The sequence below is a fragment of the Centruroides sculpturatus genome, unplaced genomic scaffold, assembly GCF_000671375.1.
Source record: "Centruroides sculpturatus isolate CEXI.00-Female unplaced genomic scaffold, Cexi_2.0 scaffold1804, whole genome shotgun sequence".
NCBI lineage: Eukaryota > Metazoa > Arthropoda > Arachnida > Scorpiones > Buthidae > Centruroides > Centruroides sculpturatus.
The window spans coordinates 11,621-28,322 of NW_019386031.1; the positions used below are offsets into that span (position 1 = coordinate 11,621).

The 16,702-nt window shown below is 31.4% G+C and overlaps 2 protein-coding genes, 2 non-coding genes and 1 pseudogene across 4 annotated transcripts in view; 3 read left to right on the plus strand and 2 right to left on the minus strand.

The window, feature by feature from the left end:
- The window catches only part of LOC111613216 (neuronal acetylcholine receptor subunit alpha-3-like), a 10,086-nt gene extending 7,325 nt beyond the window's left edge, over positions 1-2,761 (plus strand). Inside the window, exons 5-6 of the mRNA XM_023354568.1 lie at positions 581-1,116; positions 2,152-2,761. Of these exons, the coding sequence (XP_023210336.1) occupies positions 581-1,116; positions 2,152-2,483 (868 nt within the window). The 3' untranslated portion in view covers positions 2,484-2,761. The remainder of the gene's footprint in view (positions 1-580; positions 1,117-2,151) is intronic.
- Positions 2,762-3,416: 655 nt separating this feature from the next.
- LOC111613217 (acetylcholine receptor subunit beta-like 1) lies at positions 3,417-6,221 on the plus strand. The gene is made up of 3 exons (XM_023354569.1): positions 3,417-3,432; positions 3,733-4,268; positions 5,299-6,221. The coding sequence occupies exons 2-3, from the start codon at positions 3,986-3,988 to the stop codon at positions 5,628-5,630; spliced, it is 615 nt and encodes a 204-aa protein (XP_023210337.1). The 5' UTR covers positions 3,417-3,432; positions 3,733-3,985; the 3' UTR covers positions 5,631-6,221.
- A 1,084-nt stretch (positions 6,222-7,305) lies between these two features.
- On the minus strand, positions 7,306-7,513 carry LOC111613224 (annotated as a pseudogene).
- Positions 7,514-13,448: 5,935 nt separating this feature from the next.
- Positions 13,449-13,612, minus strand: LOC111613221. Its single transcript, XR_002754738.1, has one exon. It is a non-coding gene; the product is annotated as a U1 spliceosomal RNA (small nuclear RNA).
- Positions 13,613-15,782: 2,170 nt separating this feature from the next.
- On the plus strand, positions 15,783-15,970 carry LOC111613222. The gene has a single exon (XR_002754739.1). It is a non-coding gene; the product is annotated as a U2 spliceosomal RNA (small nuclear RNA).
- The last annotated feature ends 732 nt before the right edge of the window (positions 15,971-16,702 follow it).

A 16,702-nucleotide genomic window follows, 5' to 3' on the forward strand; every position in this document is an offset into this window, starting at 1 on the left:
ACTTCCATTGTTACCTAACACCGCCATTGTTACTTAACACTTCCATTGTTGATGGAAGTGTTAAGCCTTAATCCTGTCTTTCTCCCCCCCGGGAGGAATTTCGAAAAATCCCTTCTTAGTGTGCGTTTTCGTGACGTGCCCTATCTGTGTACCAAATTTCAGCTTCCAACTCCTAACCGTTTGGGCTCTGCACTTATTATTATCATTATTATCAACCCGTCTCGATTATATTATAGATAAATAAAATACAGTGAACAAAATGACCTCTTACAAAATAAAGGTGATATACAGTTTGTATTTTGAAGAAAATATAAATATATTCATTAACAAATATAAAATATTTCATTAGTTTTAATGTCAAAAAATTTAATTATTTTAATGCAGAATTACGTTTAAAGATAGTTTGTTTAATAATGATCATTCATATTACTGTACTTCAATTATATTTTACTTTTGAATTTCTTTACGTATAGGGCTATTCAGTCTCTATTTAAATAGATATAGTAATATATTATTGTAGTGTTTATCATTAAATAAATAAATAATTAATTAATTTGAAGTTTTTTTTAAAATTCTACAGTGGACTACAAAGTGCTATTACAGAAATTAATTCTACTAATGTTGTAGTTAACTCTTACGGAGACGTATTCTGGGCCATACCCACTTCATTAATTGGTAAATGTGATTTCGATTATGATGATTATCCATTAGATGTTGCAAAATGTAAAGTTTTTCTGGAAAATTGGACTAACAAAGGCAGAGAGGTCAATTTTAGCCTCCTTGATCCTGAACCTAACCTAAGATATTTTAACAATGATAATCCTTATTGGAATATGAAGGAATGTCATCTTAATAAAACAGATATATTTTTCGGAAATGAATTTTATCCAAGGATAGAGCTGATATGTGTACTCGCAAGACGACAACCAATTGCTCAATATCAATTACAATGGATAATTTCTATTATTGTTGTATTGTTGACTCTGTGTATGTTTTGGATTCCGGCAGACATCAGGCAGAAACTAACCTTAGGATGTGTGGTAATGATAATAATAAATATTAGCCTTATTACCATCACATCGACTGTAAAAGTACCTCAAGTCGCTGAACTTATAGGTAAGATATTAACCATTTAAATAAAATAGATGACATTAGATTACATTATACTAGATTCATCAAAAGATTGCAGCTTTATCTCATATTTTCGATCAAATTAATTAGAATCTTAATAATTTCATTATACATTCCATATTATAGCCCGATAAGTATCCAACTGGCGTTTGTATGTATGCTAGTTATTCAATACTTCAAAGTACCGTCCTTCTTCAGCAGGTTACAAAAACTTTCTTTGTGAAATCGAATACAATTGGTCTGTACAAAAACCCATAAAAAGGACAGAGTAACTTATTACATCCAATAGTGCCTATTTAATATCACTTAAAAGGCACTAATTATTAGTGCTTCTTAAGTGTCTATGTTTAAAAAAAAGGAAAATAAAAACAATGTATCGAATCCTTTTGTTGCAATTACCGGTTTTATGTTCTATTGGACTGTAATATATATGCATTATTATAAACTTCAATCGTGGTCAGTTATTAATTAATATTAATTAAAAATTTTTAATTACAAAAATGCAACGCGCTGCATCAATTCAATCGCGATACGCGGTGTCCTACTTACGACATTTAAAAGGCCCCGCTAAAATATTAAAAATTTATTTTTATCAATTTTACTATTTTATCTAATTTTTACTTATTTATAGGTATTTTATTATAATAAATAAATAACTAAAAATAAACGTTTATTTGTATACGGACGTGGGCAAATGTAACTCGGGAGACCTTTCAAATGTAAACTAACCCATATTTAGGTGCCAAAAGATGAAGAAAACTAAGAAAATTCCACAAGAACAGTCCGTTTGATTTATATTGAAACAATTTTAAGTATTAAAAAAAAATATATTAAAATGTTGGAGTTTTTGAAATGAAAATAGATTTGTAGTAAGATATGCTTAATGTCTGATCAATAATCACTAAAAAGAAATTTGAAATTTAATCCAATTTCATAAAAGTTTGCAAAAATTTTTATCGATTACTGATTCGAAACTATTTACTTTAGTGTCTAATTTCTTAATTTTATATTTCGTTTCAGCTAAACCTATCCACATAACGATGTTCGTCGTCTTAGTGGCTATTGTATTCGAGGTCATCATCATTAATTTTCGATACATTCAAGATTACGAACCTCCCGAATTTATCCTTAACATATTTTCAGGAACCATCGCTAAATTATTAGTAATTAATTCAATTCGCACGAAAGAGAAACCAATGGATAAAGTGAATTTGTACGAAAATCAAGATGAAGTGGCTCCTCTTCAACGACTAACAGAAAACGAAAACTGGCAAATAATTACTCAAATTGTGGATAGAATATTGTTCATTTTTTATGTACTATTGCTAAGTTCTATACCTAAAACAATATAAACTTCAATTTTGATAATTAAATATTATATCTTATTCCGTTAGCATTAATCCCGTTTAACGTAAACTACCGGTATGTATCATCAGTTTTAAACGTTCCAACAGAAACCTCATGTTTTCGGGTATAAATAACCATATTATTTTTATTCTTTCCGACTTTTGGGCCCTAAGAAGGTTTTTTTTTTATCAGGCCCATCGTGGGTTCGACCAAACTCTCAATAGAGCTGCTGGGTGATGAAAACTTCCCAGATATTTCAATATTACTCTGAAACGTATAATAATGAAATGGTTAATAAGCATTTGTTGTACGTGCAAATAGCGCATGTGTTCGATTGTTCGAACTCGAAAATAGTTATTTTAATGTACTATTCTTGGTAGTAATAAGTACGGAAATTTAAAATAAATATTTAAAATTGGATATTTGCTGTATATACATTAGATGATAAATGATGCACAACACGTCGTGGTTTCACAATCTTCACATTGCATTACAGTAAGTCTGTCTGTGACGCAATACTCCAACTCCTTCCTCACTTTGCATTACGTATCAGGAGTCGTTGAGGTTGTAACTCGCTAATAATACTCGCTAAAAGTCGGCTGTTAATTAACTGCGTGAAGGTGTTTTCTTAATACCTTCTACACTGTGTAGTTCAACATTTTCAGATCATGAGAAGCTCTTCACAACTACTTTCTAGACCAAAGTTGATATGCCTTGCATACTGTCCTGTACATCCTTAACATTGACTCAAAACCCTTGTATACATATGTACTGTACGTATTATTAAAGTGTATATATATATTAAAACAACTATTAAAATACTTAACTTATATACAGCGTTTCGGATTGCAATATTATAATTTACACAAGAAGGTATTTTGGGACTGGAATGTGAAATGGATTATACCAATAAAATAAAATACAGTGAACAAAATGACCTCTTACAAAATAAAGGTGATATACAGTTTGTATTTTGAAGAAAATATAAATATATTCATTAACAAATATAAAATATTTCATTAATTTTAATGTCAAAAAATTTAATTATTTTAATGCAGAATTACGTTTAAAGATAGTTTGTTTAATAATGATCATTCATATTACTGTACTTCAATTATATTTTACTTTTGAATTTCTTTACGTATAGGGCTATTCAGTCTCTATTTAAATAGATATAGTAATATATTATTGTAGTGTTTATCATTAAATAAATAAATAATTAATTAATTTGAAGTTTTTTTTAAAATTCTACAGTGGACTACAAAGTGCTATTACAGAAATTAATTCTACTAATGTTGTAGTTAACTCTTACGGAGACGTATTCTGGGCCATACCCACTTCATTAATTGGTAAATGTGATTTCGATTATGATGATTATCCATTAGATGTTGCAAAATGTAAAGTTTTTCTGGAAAATTGGACTAACAAAGGCAGAGAGGTCAATTTTAGCCTCCTTGATCCTGAACCTAACCTAAGATATTTTAACAATGATAATCCTTATTGGAATATGAAGGAATGTCATCTTAATAAAACAGATATATTTTTCGGAAATGAATTTTATCCAAGGATAGAGCTGATATGTGTACTCGCAAGACGACAACCAATTGCTCAATATCAATTACAATGGATAATTTCTATTATTGTTGTATTGTTGACTCTGTGTATGTTTTGGATTCCGGCAGACATCAGGCAGAAACTAACCTTAGGATGTGTGGTGTTGATAATATTAACTATTAGCCTTATTACCATCACATCGACTGTAAAAGTACCTCAAGTCGCTGAACTTATAGGTAAGATATTAACCATTTAAATAAAATAGATGACATTAGATTACATTATACTAGATTCATCAAAAGATTGCAGCTTTATCTCATATTTTCGATCAAATTAATTAGAATCTTAATAATTTCATTATACATTCCATATTATAGCCCGATAAGTATCCAACTGGCGTTTGTATGTATGCTAGTTATTCAATACTTCAAAGTACCGTCCTTCTTCAGCAGGTTACAAAAACTTTCTTTGTGAAATCGAATACAATTGGTCTGTACAAAAACCCATAAAAACGACAGAGTAACTTATTACATCCAATAGTGCCTATTTAATATCACTTAAAAGGCACTAATTATTAGTGCTTCTTAAGTGTCTATGTTTAAAAAAAAGGAAAATAAAAACAATGTATCGAATCCTTTTGTTGCAATTACCGGTTTTATGTTCTATTGGACTGTAATATATATGCATTATTATAAACTTCAATCGTGGTCAGTTATTAATTAATATTAATTAAAAATTTTTAATTACACAAATGCAACGCGCTGCATCAATTCAATCGCGATACGCGGTGTCCTGCTTACGACATTTAAAAGGCCCCTCTAAAATATTAAAAATGTATTTTTATCAATTTTACTATTATAATTTTTACTTATTTATAGGTATTTTATTATAATAAATAAATAACTAAAAATAAACGTTTATTTGTATACGGACGTGGGCAAATGTAACTCGGGAGACCTTTCCAATGTAAACTAACCCATATTTAGGTGCCAAAAGATGAAAAAAACTAAGAAAATTCCACAAGAACAGTCCGTTTGATTTATATTGAAACAATTTTAAGTATTAAAAAAAAAATATTAAAATGTTGGAGTTTTTGAAATGAAAATAGATTTGTAGTAAGATATGCTTAATGTCTGATCAATAATCACTAAAAAGAAATTTGAAATTTAATCCAATTTCATAAAAGTTTGCAAAAATTTTTATCGATTACTGATTCGAAACTATTTACTTTAGTGTCTAATTTCTTAATTTTATATTTCGTTTCAGCTAAACCTATCCACATAACGATGTTCGTCGTCTTAGTGGCTATTGTATTCGAGGTCATCATCATTAATTTTCGATACATTCAAGATTACGAACCTCCCGAATTTATCCTCAACATATTTTCAGGAACCATCGCTAAATTATTAGTAATTAATTCAATTCGCACGAAAGAGAAACCAATGGATAAAGTGAATTTGTACGAAAATCAAGATGAAGTGGCTCCTCTTCAACGACTAACAGAAAACGAAAACTGGCAAATAATTACTCAAATTGTGGATAGAATATTGTTCATTTTTTATGTACTATTGCTAAGTTCTATACCTAAAACAATATAAACTTCAATTTTGATAATTAAATATTATATCTTATTCCGTTAGCATTAATCCCGTTTAACGTAAACTACCGGTATGTATCATCAGTTTTAAACGTTCCAACAGAAACCTCATGTTTTCGGGTATAAATAACCATATTATTTTTATTCTTTCCGACTTTTGGGCCCTAAGAAGGTTTTTTTTTTATCAGGCCCATCGTGGGTTCGACCAAACTCTCAATAGAGCTGCTGGGTGATGAAAACTTCCCAGATATTTCAATATTACTCTGAAACGTATAATAATGAAATGGTTAATAAGCATTTGTTGTACGTGCTAATAGCGCATGTGTTCGATTGTTCGAACTCGAAAATAGTTATTTTAATGTACTATTCTTGGTAGTAATAAGTACGGAAATTTAAAATAAATATTTAAAATTGGATATTTGCTGTATATACATTAGATGATAAATGATGCACAACACGTCGTGGTTTCACAATCTTCACATTGCATTACAGTAAGTCTGTCTGTGACGCAATACTCCAACTCCTTCCTCACTTTGCATTACGTATCAGGAGTCGTTGAGGTTGTAACTCGCTAATAATACTCGCTAAAAGTCGGCTGTTAATTAACTGCGTCAAGGTGTTGTCTTAATACCTTCTACACTGTGTAGTTCAACATTTTCAGACCATGAGAAGCTCTTCACAACTACTTTCTAGACCAAAGTTGATATGCCTTGCATACTGTCCTGTACATCCTTAACATTGACTCAAAACCCTTGTATACATATGTACTGTACGTATTATTAAAGTGTATATATATATTAAAACAACTATTAAAATACTTAACTTATATACAGCGTTTCGGATTGCAATATTATAATTTACACAAGAAGGTATTTTGGGACTGGAATGTGAAATGGATTATACCAATATACATGTATAGCACTGAGAGAAATTCCAAAACTCACTGCAAATTTCAAAAACTGTCCGCCATTACTATGGCTTTCTAGTCATTTTTCCTCGAAGAAAAGCATCTGTATGACGTGTTTCAGTCATAAGAAAAGTGGTAAAAAAGACAGCACAGATACAGACGCAATTAAAAGTCGCTTCTTAACCATAGTATACTTAACACATTCTGTTTTATATCACCTCGAATGCTACCCTGTGATATCAGTAACTGCGTGTTCGTTCTTAAATTTTCAACACTAATATAGATAAAATGATTCATTAGGAAAATGTCGCGATGTCATGTTTTATTACGATATGTTCCTGTATCAACGGGATAGACTTAAGATTTGTATCGTGTAGATAAATTATAATTAAGAATGAAAATCATTTATATCTTAAATAAATAAAAATAACATTAAATGAAATGTTCGGTTTTTAAGAAAATTTAATAAATATAATTATAGAAGAGTTAAGAATTGTTTGGATAATTACTACATTTCCACTAGTGGCCGAGTGTATAACACTACCAAACAATAATAATAGGTCACGTAATCGCGACCTACCAACATAGAGTTTCCCTATGTACTGTACAGTACCTATTGCAATAAGAAATGTCAACAAAACTTTTAACTTTTATTTCTGATGTAAATCGGAAAAACTGAAAATTTAAATAAACATGGATGTTTCACCCAAGCACACGACTGGTAACCGTTTCAGTTATGAACTTTCTAACTTTAGCTTTATTATTAAGGCCTTCGTAACGGCCACAAAAATTGCCTCAGCGGTCTTACAAAGACCGCAGGGCGGGGTATTGGTTAAAGTTTTCAACTAGCAATAATCGCATGATTTTAAAGTTTGAAGGATCAATGATCCCGCTAAGCACCACCGTCGGTTACCTAGAGAAGGGCTCGCACCTCGGTCAGAACCTCATTAGCAACGATATCGCCTCTGCGCAAAGCTAACTTTAATCTTTCTTTCTTTCTCACCTCATCTAAATGCTGTAGTCGATGTCACTAGTGTGTGATCTTTAAACGTTCGTTTTATTGTCTTTTTCTGTAATACTTTTTAAATTTGTTGGAATTATTAATATTATGCCCACATTTGCAATTGCGGTTTATAACAGTTTAAGTCTTATTTGTTAATTTTGAAATATTAACACAATGAATGACTTTTAAAACGAAAGTGGATTCGTTTTCGCTCGAAAAGAATGGAACGGGATAGAAAATCGAAAAGATCCTTTGATCAAGTCAAAATTTAATTAAGCGTAAAAATTAACGTTGTTTTTTCTCGCAATCTAAATGAAAATTGAATGTATTAAAATCATCGTTTCGAGCATAGATGTATTCGGAGAGGGGGTAGACGCAGTCGATTCTTACCCAAAAATTTAAAATAAATCATTATTTACTTGTGCGATTTTTCCAATAGTTAAGTAAAGATAAATAAATCAAACGTTATTTATACGTGTATAAATCTTTTTAGATTTATGTATAAAGAGAATTTCATGCACGAATCTATTTTTAATGCTCTTATACCACTGTCAAAAATCTATTCAATAAAGTCAATTCCGTTTGATAAGTATTATGGTGAATGATAGTGAAATAGAATGTAGTGGTGATGTTGCATCATGCCAAGAATGTATTGAGCCTCACAGAGAAACCACAAGTACTCAAACACATAATGATGTAGAAGAACAAATTAATTGTTTTAAGAGAGAAATAGCGTTGCAATATAACAGATTGAAAACTAAAACAACCAAACTAGAAAATAAAAATAATGTATTAAAAATGCAATTAAAACAACTTAAAGATATATGTAACGAAATAAATATCAAAGATATCATGTCCTTTTCTCGAACTGATGACATTTTGCAGAATTCCTAATGGCTCAATTGAAATAGTTTAAAAAGCCAAAATATATTAAAAATACAACTAAAATGTAGATGGTCAGAGTCTGTTTTACTTCATTGTATTATTTGACAATCCAAAGCTCTATAACCATATAAGAAAATCAAATATATTAAATTTGCCACATCCTACAACCCTAAAAAATATGTAGGACATTATTCGGGAGAAGTGGGTATGACAACATTGATGAGAAAGTATTTGGCAAAAGAAGCAACCGAGGTAAAATCAATATAAAAAATAGTGTCATTAGTAATAGATGAAAATGGCTATTTAACCTTCATTGACTTGTCAGAAATATCTTGACTGCTTCATGACACGGATGAGATAAATATAAATGAGATTGGACACCCTCAACCCATTAACTGTGTGCTATGCTATTTAATAACTGGACTAAATACAAAACTAAGAATTCCAGTAGCATATCTTTTTTTATAAATAAATTAACAGGAAAACAGCAGTATACTTTGACTTTAAAAATTCTTGCAGAAGTAGAAAAAATTGTTTTTTTTTTGTTACCAGAATTGTCACAAACAACTTTAGTGTAAATTGCACAACATTTCATTTATTAAGTGGTGGCCACATGAAACCGGTTGTACAGCATCCCGTAGATAGGGAACGACAATTATTCTTAAGTTTTGATTCAAGTCATATTATTAAAAATTTGCGTTCAAATTTATTATCTCCCAATCGAAAGTTGAAAAATGAGGAAGGCGAAATTTCACTAAAATATTTACAACACCTTTTAAAATTACAATTAAATGAAGTAATAAAGCCTGTCCGAAATCTTACAAGAAAACATGTTTTCCCAAATAATTTTGATAAGACGAACGTGCTACTAGCAGTTCAACTAATGTCTCCTGATGTCACTTCTGTTATGGAGGTTTTAAAAATACATGGCAAGGAAAGAAACATTTACGAATTTGAAGATTCTGGAGCAACAATTAAATTCATGAAAATAATGTACAAATGGTAGACGTTACATAATGTTTCTAACTCAAATTTCTACATGCATTCCAGAAATCCTGATGTTATGCCATTTTTTGCCACAGATGATCAACGCCTATTGTGGCTTGAAAATGATTTCCTTTCATATTTATAAAAATGGAAAAAGTCACGTGTTGATCAAACAGTGAAATTTTTATAGATGAAAACATATAATGCTGTAAAACTTACTACTCTTTCGACTGTAGCATATATTCGCTACTTATTGTATTAAAAGCTGGTTTTCATTACATTCTAACAATAAAATTTAATAGTGATGATGTTGAGGTGCTCTTTGGGTCTTCTTTTAATACTCTTTTTGCCCTGTGGGCACTATGAGGACCTCTTTTAGCAAGCCCATTATGGGTTCGGCCGAACCCATAGACATATCCGGACGAATCGAAAAATCCTCAGGAATTTTTCGACCCATTCGGATTCGAATCAGGATCTCCCAAAGCAGTAGACTGCCATCGTGACTGCGTGGCCATCTGGCCTATGCTCTTTAAGTCTATCAGACAAATGAGTGGAGGAAATGATCATGCATGTGCAGTAAGTGTAGCTTACAGTATTCATAAAAAATCTTGAAAACTGGCCTCATGTCTACGACAAATGTGTCCTGTCCTGGAAAAATTGTAAAATTATATACACAAAAAATACATCTGTCTTGTAATGAGTCAACAATTTGTGAATATACAACACCTAAACAAGATCATGATCAACAGTTGAAAAATATTTTTGCGTCATTACAACATATTAATAATAAGGGCAGAGCCCAAACGGTTAGGAGTTGAAAGTTGAAATTTGGTACACAGGGCACGTCATGAGAATGCATACTAAGAAGGGATTTTTCGAAATTCCCCCCGCGGGGATAGGAAGAGGGTTAAGTTTCTATCACTATACAATTGATGTTATTTTTGGTAACAGAAAATAAAATCTTAAAGACTACTTTTACTTTTTATTAATAAACAAACACTGCACGCGGTATTATATATGTACATAATACTGTGTGCAGGGCTGTCGAGAACTTGTAGAGCGGGCACAATTTGTCATATTTTTTTAAACAAATGAAAAGCTTAAAATTGCTGTTAATTACAAATGTACGATAAGAAAAATGATTAAATACAACACTTTTTGTAGCATTTATTGTAGGTAACCTACTCTAATATACTTTTGATTATAACAGTTTTTTTTAACAATCGAAATTTGTTTATACATAAGTATAAAAGTAAAGTAAAGACAGTCATCATATAAGTTTTAATTTAAATGGTATAACCAGTAGTTTTCGAATATTTAGTAACGTAATAGAATACTATTTTTCCCTTTCATCATTCATATGAAACTAATGACTAAAACTTGTATTCGTGATTCTTTCACTGATTTCATGTAATTGTTATTTATATCTAGATTAAATTCGTATAAATCAATCATATACAACAATATATATATATATATAAGTTATGTATTTTTGCGTTGCAAATTTTATTCAAACATTCGATACTCCATACTTCATGTTTTTAGTTGCACCCCACACACGTATACAGTAATAGCTATATACACACACATCGTACATACATACATACATACATACATACATACATACATACATATATATATATATATACTGTATATATATTCTATCACTAGATGGCAGTAATAGTTAAAGTAGTGAAGATGTGCATGGAAACGATACAAGGACTATATACTACAAGGATAGCCAGATCCCTATTCTACAATGTTAGCCAGGAATGGCAAGTTAGTGACGTCAGCACGAGTCCTGACCTCTCTGTTTACATAGAGCAGGGTGTGCAAGTGTTTAGTTTTCGCTTTTAATATTCGTCCAATTTTGTGATTAACGAAGTGATTTATTTTAATATTTCTGTAATTGTTTTATTTGACTAAGTTTTTTATAAGGTAAGATGATTTAAATATAAGTCATTAAATATTTAAAGCTATATTTTTATGTTAGGTGAAGAACAAAATACTGAGTACTAGGTGTGCTGTGTATGGTTGCAATAATAACCTTCTTTTTTCAAATTGGAAGCAACCTGTTTACATCGGGTTTGATCAAAAAATGACAAGAGAAATACTTTTAAAATTAATAGCAGAACTTTATTTACTATCGTATAATGTAGTAGCTTGCGTCAGTGACTGTAGTTGCAGTAACATAAGTTTATGGAAAGAATTGAATGTGAATATCAATGAAACGTTTATTATGAATCAATTATTATTATCAATGAAACGTATATTAGAGATATAAATATGTGGTTCGACATTTTTAATAGCTATGCACCAAAAGGTTCTGTTCCAAGCAAAAATGGATATGGTGTAGACTTGGAATTACAAGAAGAACATTTAAATAAAATGATAAAAATAATCTCAACAATGAGAGCAAGTGGAAAAAATGCCCTCCAAATTTTCCAGAAAGGAATGATAATCTCAATGAAATCGCTAATTGATCTTTTTCAAGATATGAAATCGACTTTTGATATAAAATACATCTGCACTCACAATTTAAATCAAGATTGTCTGGAAAACTTTTTTTTTTAAATTAGAAGCCGGGGTCCTAATGAACATCCAAGCCCATTAAATGCTATATATAGGATTAGATTGATTATTTTAGGTAAGAATCCTGGTATTTTAGAGTCAAAAGTAAATACTACAGATCGAAGACAAGAGGAATATATTATACCCAAAGTTTTAGAGAAAGCACATGTAGAAGTATCAAGTGAAAATACAGACCAATATACTGAATGTAAAACTACTTTTTCTTCAAATAAATCTTCAGGAAACTCTACATGCAATCTAGACTTTAACACAATCTCTGAAGAAACTTCCTACGATGCTCTCGAGTATATAGCAGGATATTTTGCCTATAAATATAAAGAAAAATACCCAAACTTAATTAATTCCACTAACAAAATTAAAAATCATTACAACTATAGCATTCCGTCATGGGTGCAACATTTATCTTATGGAGGGCTTATTAAACCTACTGATGAATGGCTAGCAAAAATTATAGAATGGAATAAATATTTCGAAATATATCACGATGAATCGTATAAAAAAGGCCCCGGAGTTGTACAGAATTAGTCAGTGGAAACAGTTTTACCTTTTACTTTAATAAAAGATTTTTGTAAATTAAGAACTATAATAAGAATTAATTATAGAAATCTTAAACAAGAAAACTATAAAATATTGAAAAGAATGCCTTCTGAAAATGGTGATTGTCGAAAAAAAATTAAAAAGTTAAGTAAGATAATCACATAATAAAAAATATAGCTCATTAATTTGTTAAATAAATATTAGACAAAAGACTTGTAAATTTATTGACGTACAGTACACTTATTAAATCCGAAAATTCTACAGTAGTTTACATTTAGTAGTAATTTAATAATTAATTAAGAAATGATTTAATATTTTATCGTATTTTGTTATTTGAAAGGTCTGTCATGTTGAAGTAGAGGAATTGCTGTGACGTCACATAGATCCAAGGTCATGCTAACAAATATACGGGATCTGGCCATCCTTGTAGTTTAAAGTCCTTGGAAACGATAAAGACGGACGGTGCTAAATGTTTATCGTGCTTTTTCTATGAAATGTTACGGAGAAAGTAGAGATTAAAGTGCAGTAATAGAGAGGTTGAGGCGCACGTTTTAAACGTGTAAACGTGTACGTGTGACGTTCGGCGCCGCTTTCCCGTAACCCTAAAAGTTTGACGATGGTGTTTGGAATGTCGAGCGTGATTCCACCGACTATCCAAACACCATTGTCAAACTTTTAGGCTTACGGGAAAGCGGCGCCGAACGTCACACGTACACGTTTAAAACGTGCGCTTCAACCTCTCTAATATGTTAAGCTTGCAAACGTGTAATAAATAATCGCGTTCCCATTGATTAACTGTGATAATACGACATATTAAAAGAAAATGATGTCTGCGGTTACATAAAAGCACGTTATTTCTAATTGATACCGTACAGATCATACCAACACCACTATTCTTGATTATTTACAAGGGGAGAGCGCGAACGCAGTCCCCAGCTACCACAAATTACACGCCCCATCTGACCCAGTTTGGGTTAGTGGCAGGAGTCAGCTAGACCGAAGTGCAATGGTCAAGCCTCACCCTGGAGAAACCGCCCTCCCGATCACGGTTATCCCGGCGCCAGGTAAGTATGCTCCATTATCTTCTCTAACCTCCTCGTCTAAAATTCTTCGGTCTTGTCGTTGGTGTTTTTTGAAATATACACGCCTTCTTCTCTAAATAAATCAGTTATTTACATACTATTGGAAGATTTCGCTTTCAACCTACTTTCTCCATAAAATTTTATAAAAGAAAAGACAACAAACATTTAACACCGCCCGTTCTTATCGTTTCGATTCGCATCTTGACTACTTTAACTGTTAGTGCCATCTAGTGACAGAATAATCAGCATAATTGTCACTAGATGGCAACGGTATATACAGAGTGCACGTGAGGAGTATACTATAGTTTCAAAAACAACAAATTCCATTTTTACGAAGATTGGAATCTGTGAATGTGGTTGATTTTGAAACTAATCTCCAATTTTCATCCATCTATCCGTCTTTATATTTCTATTCTAACTCTTCTTCCTCAGTCCCAGTTTCTAATTGATCTTCACTTGTTATAAGTGTAACGAGACCTAAACTCAGATCTCGGGATAAGTCAAAATTGACGTTTAATTCGATTCTAATCGGATATAGTTGATCTTAGGACTTACATTGTCTAGTTTTCTTTTTTGTCTAACTTCTAAGAAAAGGTTTTTTCGCTATTAAATTTAATATTTCTTTTTATGGGCATAAAAATGTTATACAGTGGAACCTCGGTATACGACCTTAATCCGTTACCAAACCAACCTTTCCCATAAGAAATAATGTAAAAATGATTAATCCGTTCTCATGTAAAAAAATGGCTGGCTTTAACCCCTTTCGCAACGTTAGCAAATTTAATAATGTCTTTATTTTTCACGATTGTCGATATCGTCGTTCTCGGAATACGGAATGCAACAGTTAAATCTCGAACACGCATGCCACCTTCATATTTCTCAACAATCTCTTTTTTCAAACAAATCCGTTGTGATTCTAGTCATTTTTTTATTTTTCTGTTGCTCTTTTGCAATTCATTATTAATAAAAATACAGTGGTACCTCAGGTTACGAACGCCCCAGCATACGAAATTTTCAGGATACGACATGAAATTCGAACATATTTTTGCTCCACGATACGAACAAAAACTCACCATACGACGTTACATTAGTTCGCATTTTTCATTTGTTTTTCTTACTACAGTTATTTTTTTTAATGTATTACTTGGCTTTAATTTGAGTATGTTTTTCGCGTTGGAACGAATTATTTGGTTTTACATGTAATCGTATGGGAAAAGATGATCCACCTTACGACATTTTCGTGATACGATCTCAGTTTCGGAACGGATTAATTTCGTATCCTGAGGTACCACTGTAATAAAATGTTACTTACAAATTAAAATCTGAAGAAATTTAACAAAGTTATAAACCGTAGAACCGCGAACGTCTAATCTGGTGTAGTACACCGATAGTGCTACAGTACTTGTTCATAGATGGAGCGTATAATTGAATTAAGTCGTATATCGAACAAAAATCGTATATCGAACAAAATTTTTTAACTTGAAAAGGGGTCGCGTATTCAAGAAGGTTGAAAAACACTGGATTAGAGTAATAAAAGGCACGGTATCACAAAGATTTCTGAACATCAAAAACACTTGTTAATTATAATTTTTCTTTCTCAAGAAATTTTAAATTTAGGTTTTCTTTTAGTATCTTAGTTAACGTGGTTTAAGGTATTGTTATTTTGAATTTTTGCTCATTCAAACTGTTGTGCCCCTAGACCAGGGTTCAGTAGGACTAAACAAAATTACATTACCAAATACTGTTTAACCAATTTAATTTAAAATCTCTTTCATTTTTACATTCAAAATATACTATTGCTCAGACTAAGATATATTAAATACAAGATTGGAATTTCTAGGTACACATTCACCACACTAGTTTCGTCATATGGAAGCTACCAATGCCATCTATCGACGATTAGAAAAAAAAATCGCGCAATCGAGTTTGTAAAATAACAATTAATACGAATCGATACGCTTTTTTGTAAAATAACAATTAGTACGAATCGATACGCTTTTTTATCAAATAAATGGACGGTATTTACGATTCAAATTTGTTTAATTCCAAACAGATTCATTGTAAAAAGAAAAATTTGTTGTATTTCAAACGACAACATAACGACACCCTTAACACTAAAGGCACCGAGAAGGGGACACGGAAATTTGAGTATGGAATGTTATCGCTTCTCGGCCTATGGCTAAGATCATTTATAGTTTCTGTTCTAATCAGCTTAATATCTGATTCGCTTCTACCAGAAGCATCGATATTAAATTGATTTTTGGAAACTGGCGAAAGGTTGGAGCTCGCTCCTCCTTTGTCACGGGTTGGCTCGGTTTTGCAGTATTTCCGAGAATAGCCCACACCCCAATGGGGTGATAACTCAATAAAGATTAGAAATATGTTTAATATGGCCGAAGCCTGAAAATAGGCTTCGGAGATATTAATCGTCTTCTTTTTACCATCTTCTCTGGTCGATGGACCAGTGAAATAAAGGCGATTTCACACTAAAACGGATTGGACCGATATCTAATTGTATTGTCATCAATCCGTACTATTACTGTTATCGCGCCAACACCAGTCAGACAGATTTAAAAAGTTAAATATATGCGATAGGGTCAGTGAGTTACAGAGAACTTTGGTTTTATGAATACGTGCTAAAAATAAAATATACCGTTCAGAAGTATTGGTAAATGAAGTAAGATAATATGCACAAATTGACAATTAATTCAATTCATTCATTCATTGTTTATTGATTTAAATTTAAATTTCTTACAATGGGGACAATTTAAACAATGTTATAAAAATACATTCAATTCATAGTAAAATTAACGAAGAAATTCCAAAGATTTAGATAAATAGGAGAAAAGCTTAAATAAGGTAACTTTTGACCAGGGCTGTGGAGTCGCGTAAAAATCTACCGATTCCAACTCCGACTCCGACTCCGACCAGGGGCGGATTTGTTACCGAAAGAGACCCGGAAATTCTGATATCATCACGTGACCTCAGAATAAAAGATTCAATAAATAGAGTTCTAATAAAGATAGAGCGTAGAAACTTTTTATTCCAAAGCTAAAAGACTTCTCTAAGTAATATATAAA

What these genes read in the sequence shown, in the direction of transcription:
- LOC111613217 (XM_023354569.1), top strand. Translation starts at nt 3,986, where the DNA reads ATGAAGGAATGTCATCTTAATAAAACAGATATATTTTTCGGAAATGAA. An exon ending in TCAAGTCGCTGAACTTATAG is followed by an intron (nt 4,269 to 5,298) that starts GTAAGATATTAA and finishes ATTTCGTTTCAG; the next exon opens with CTAAACCTATCCACATAACG.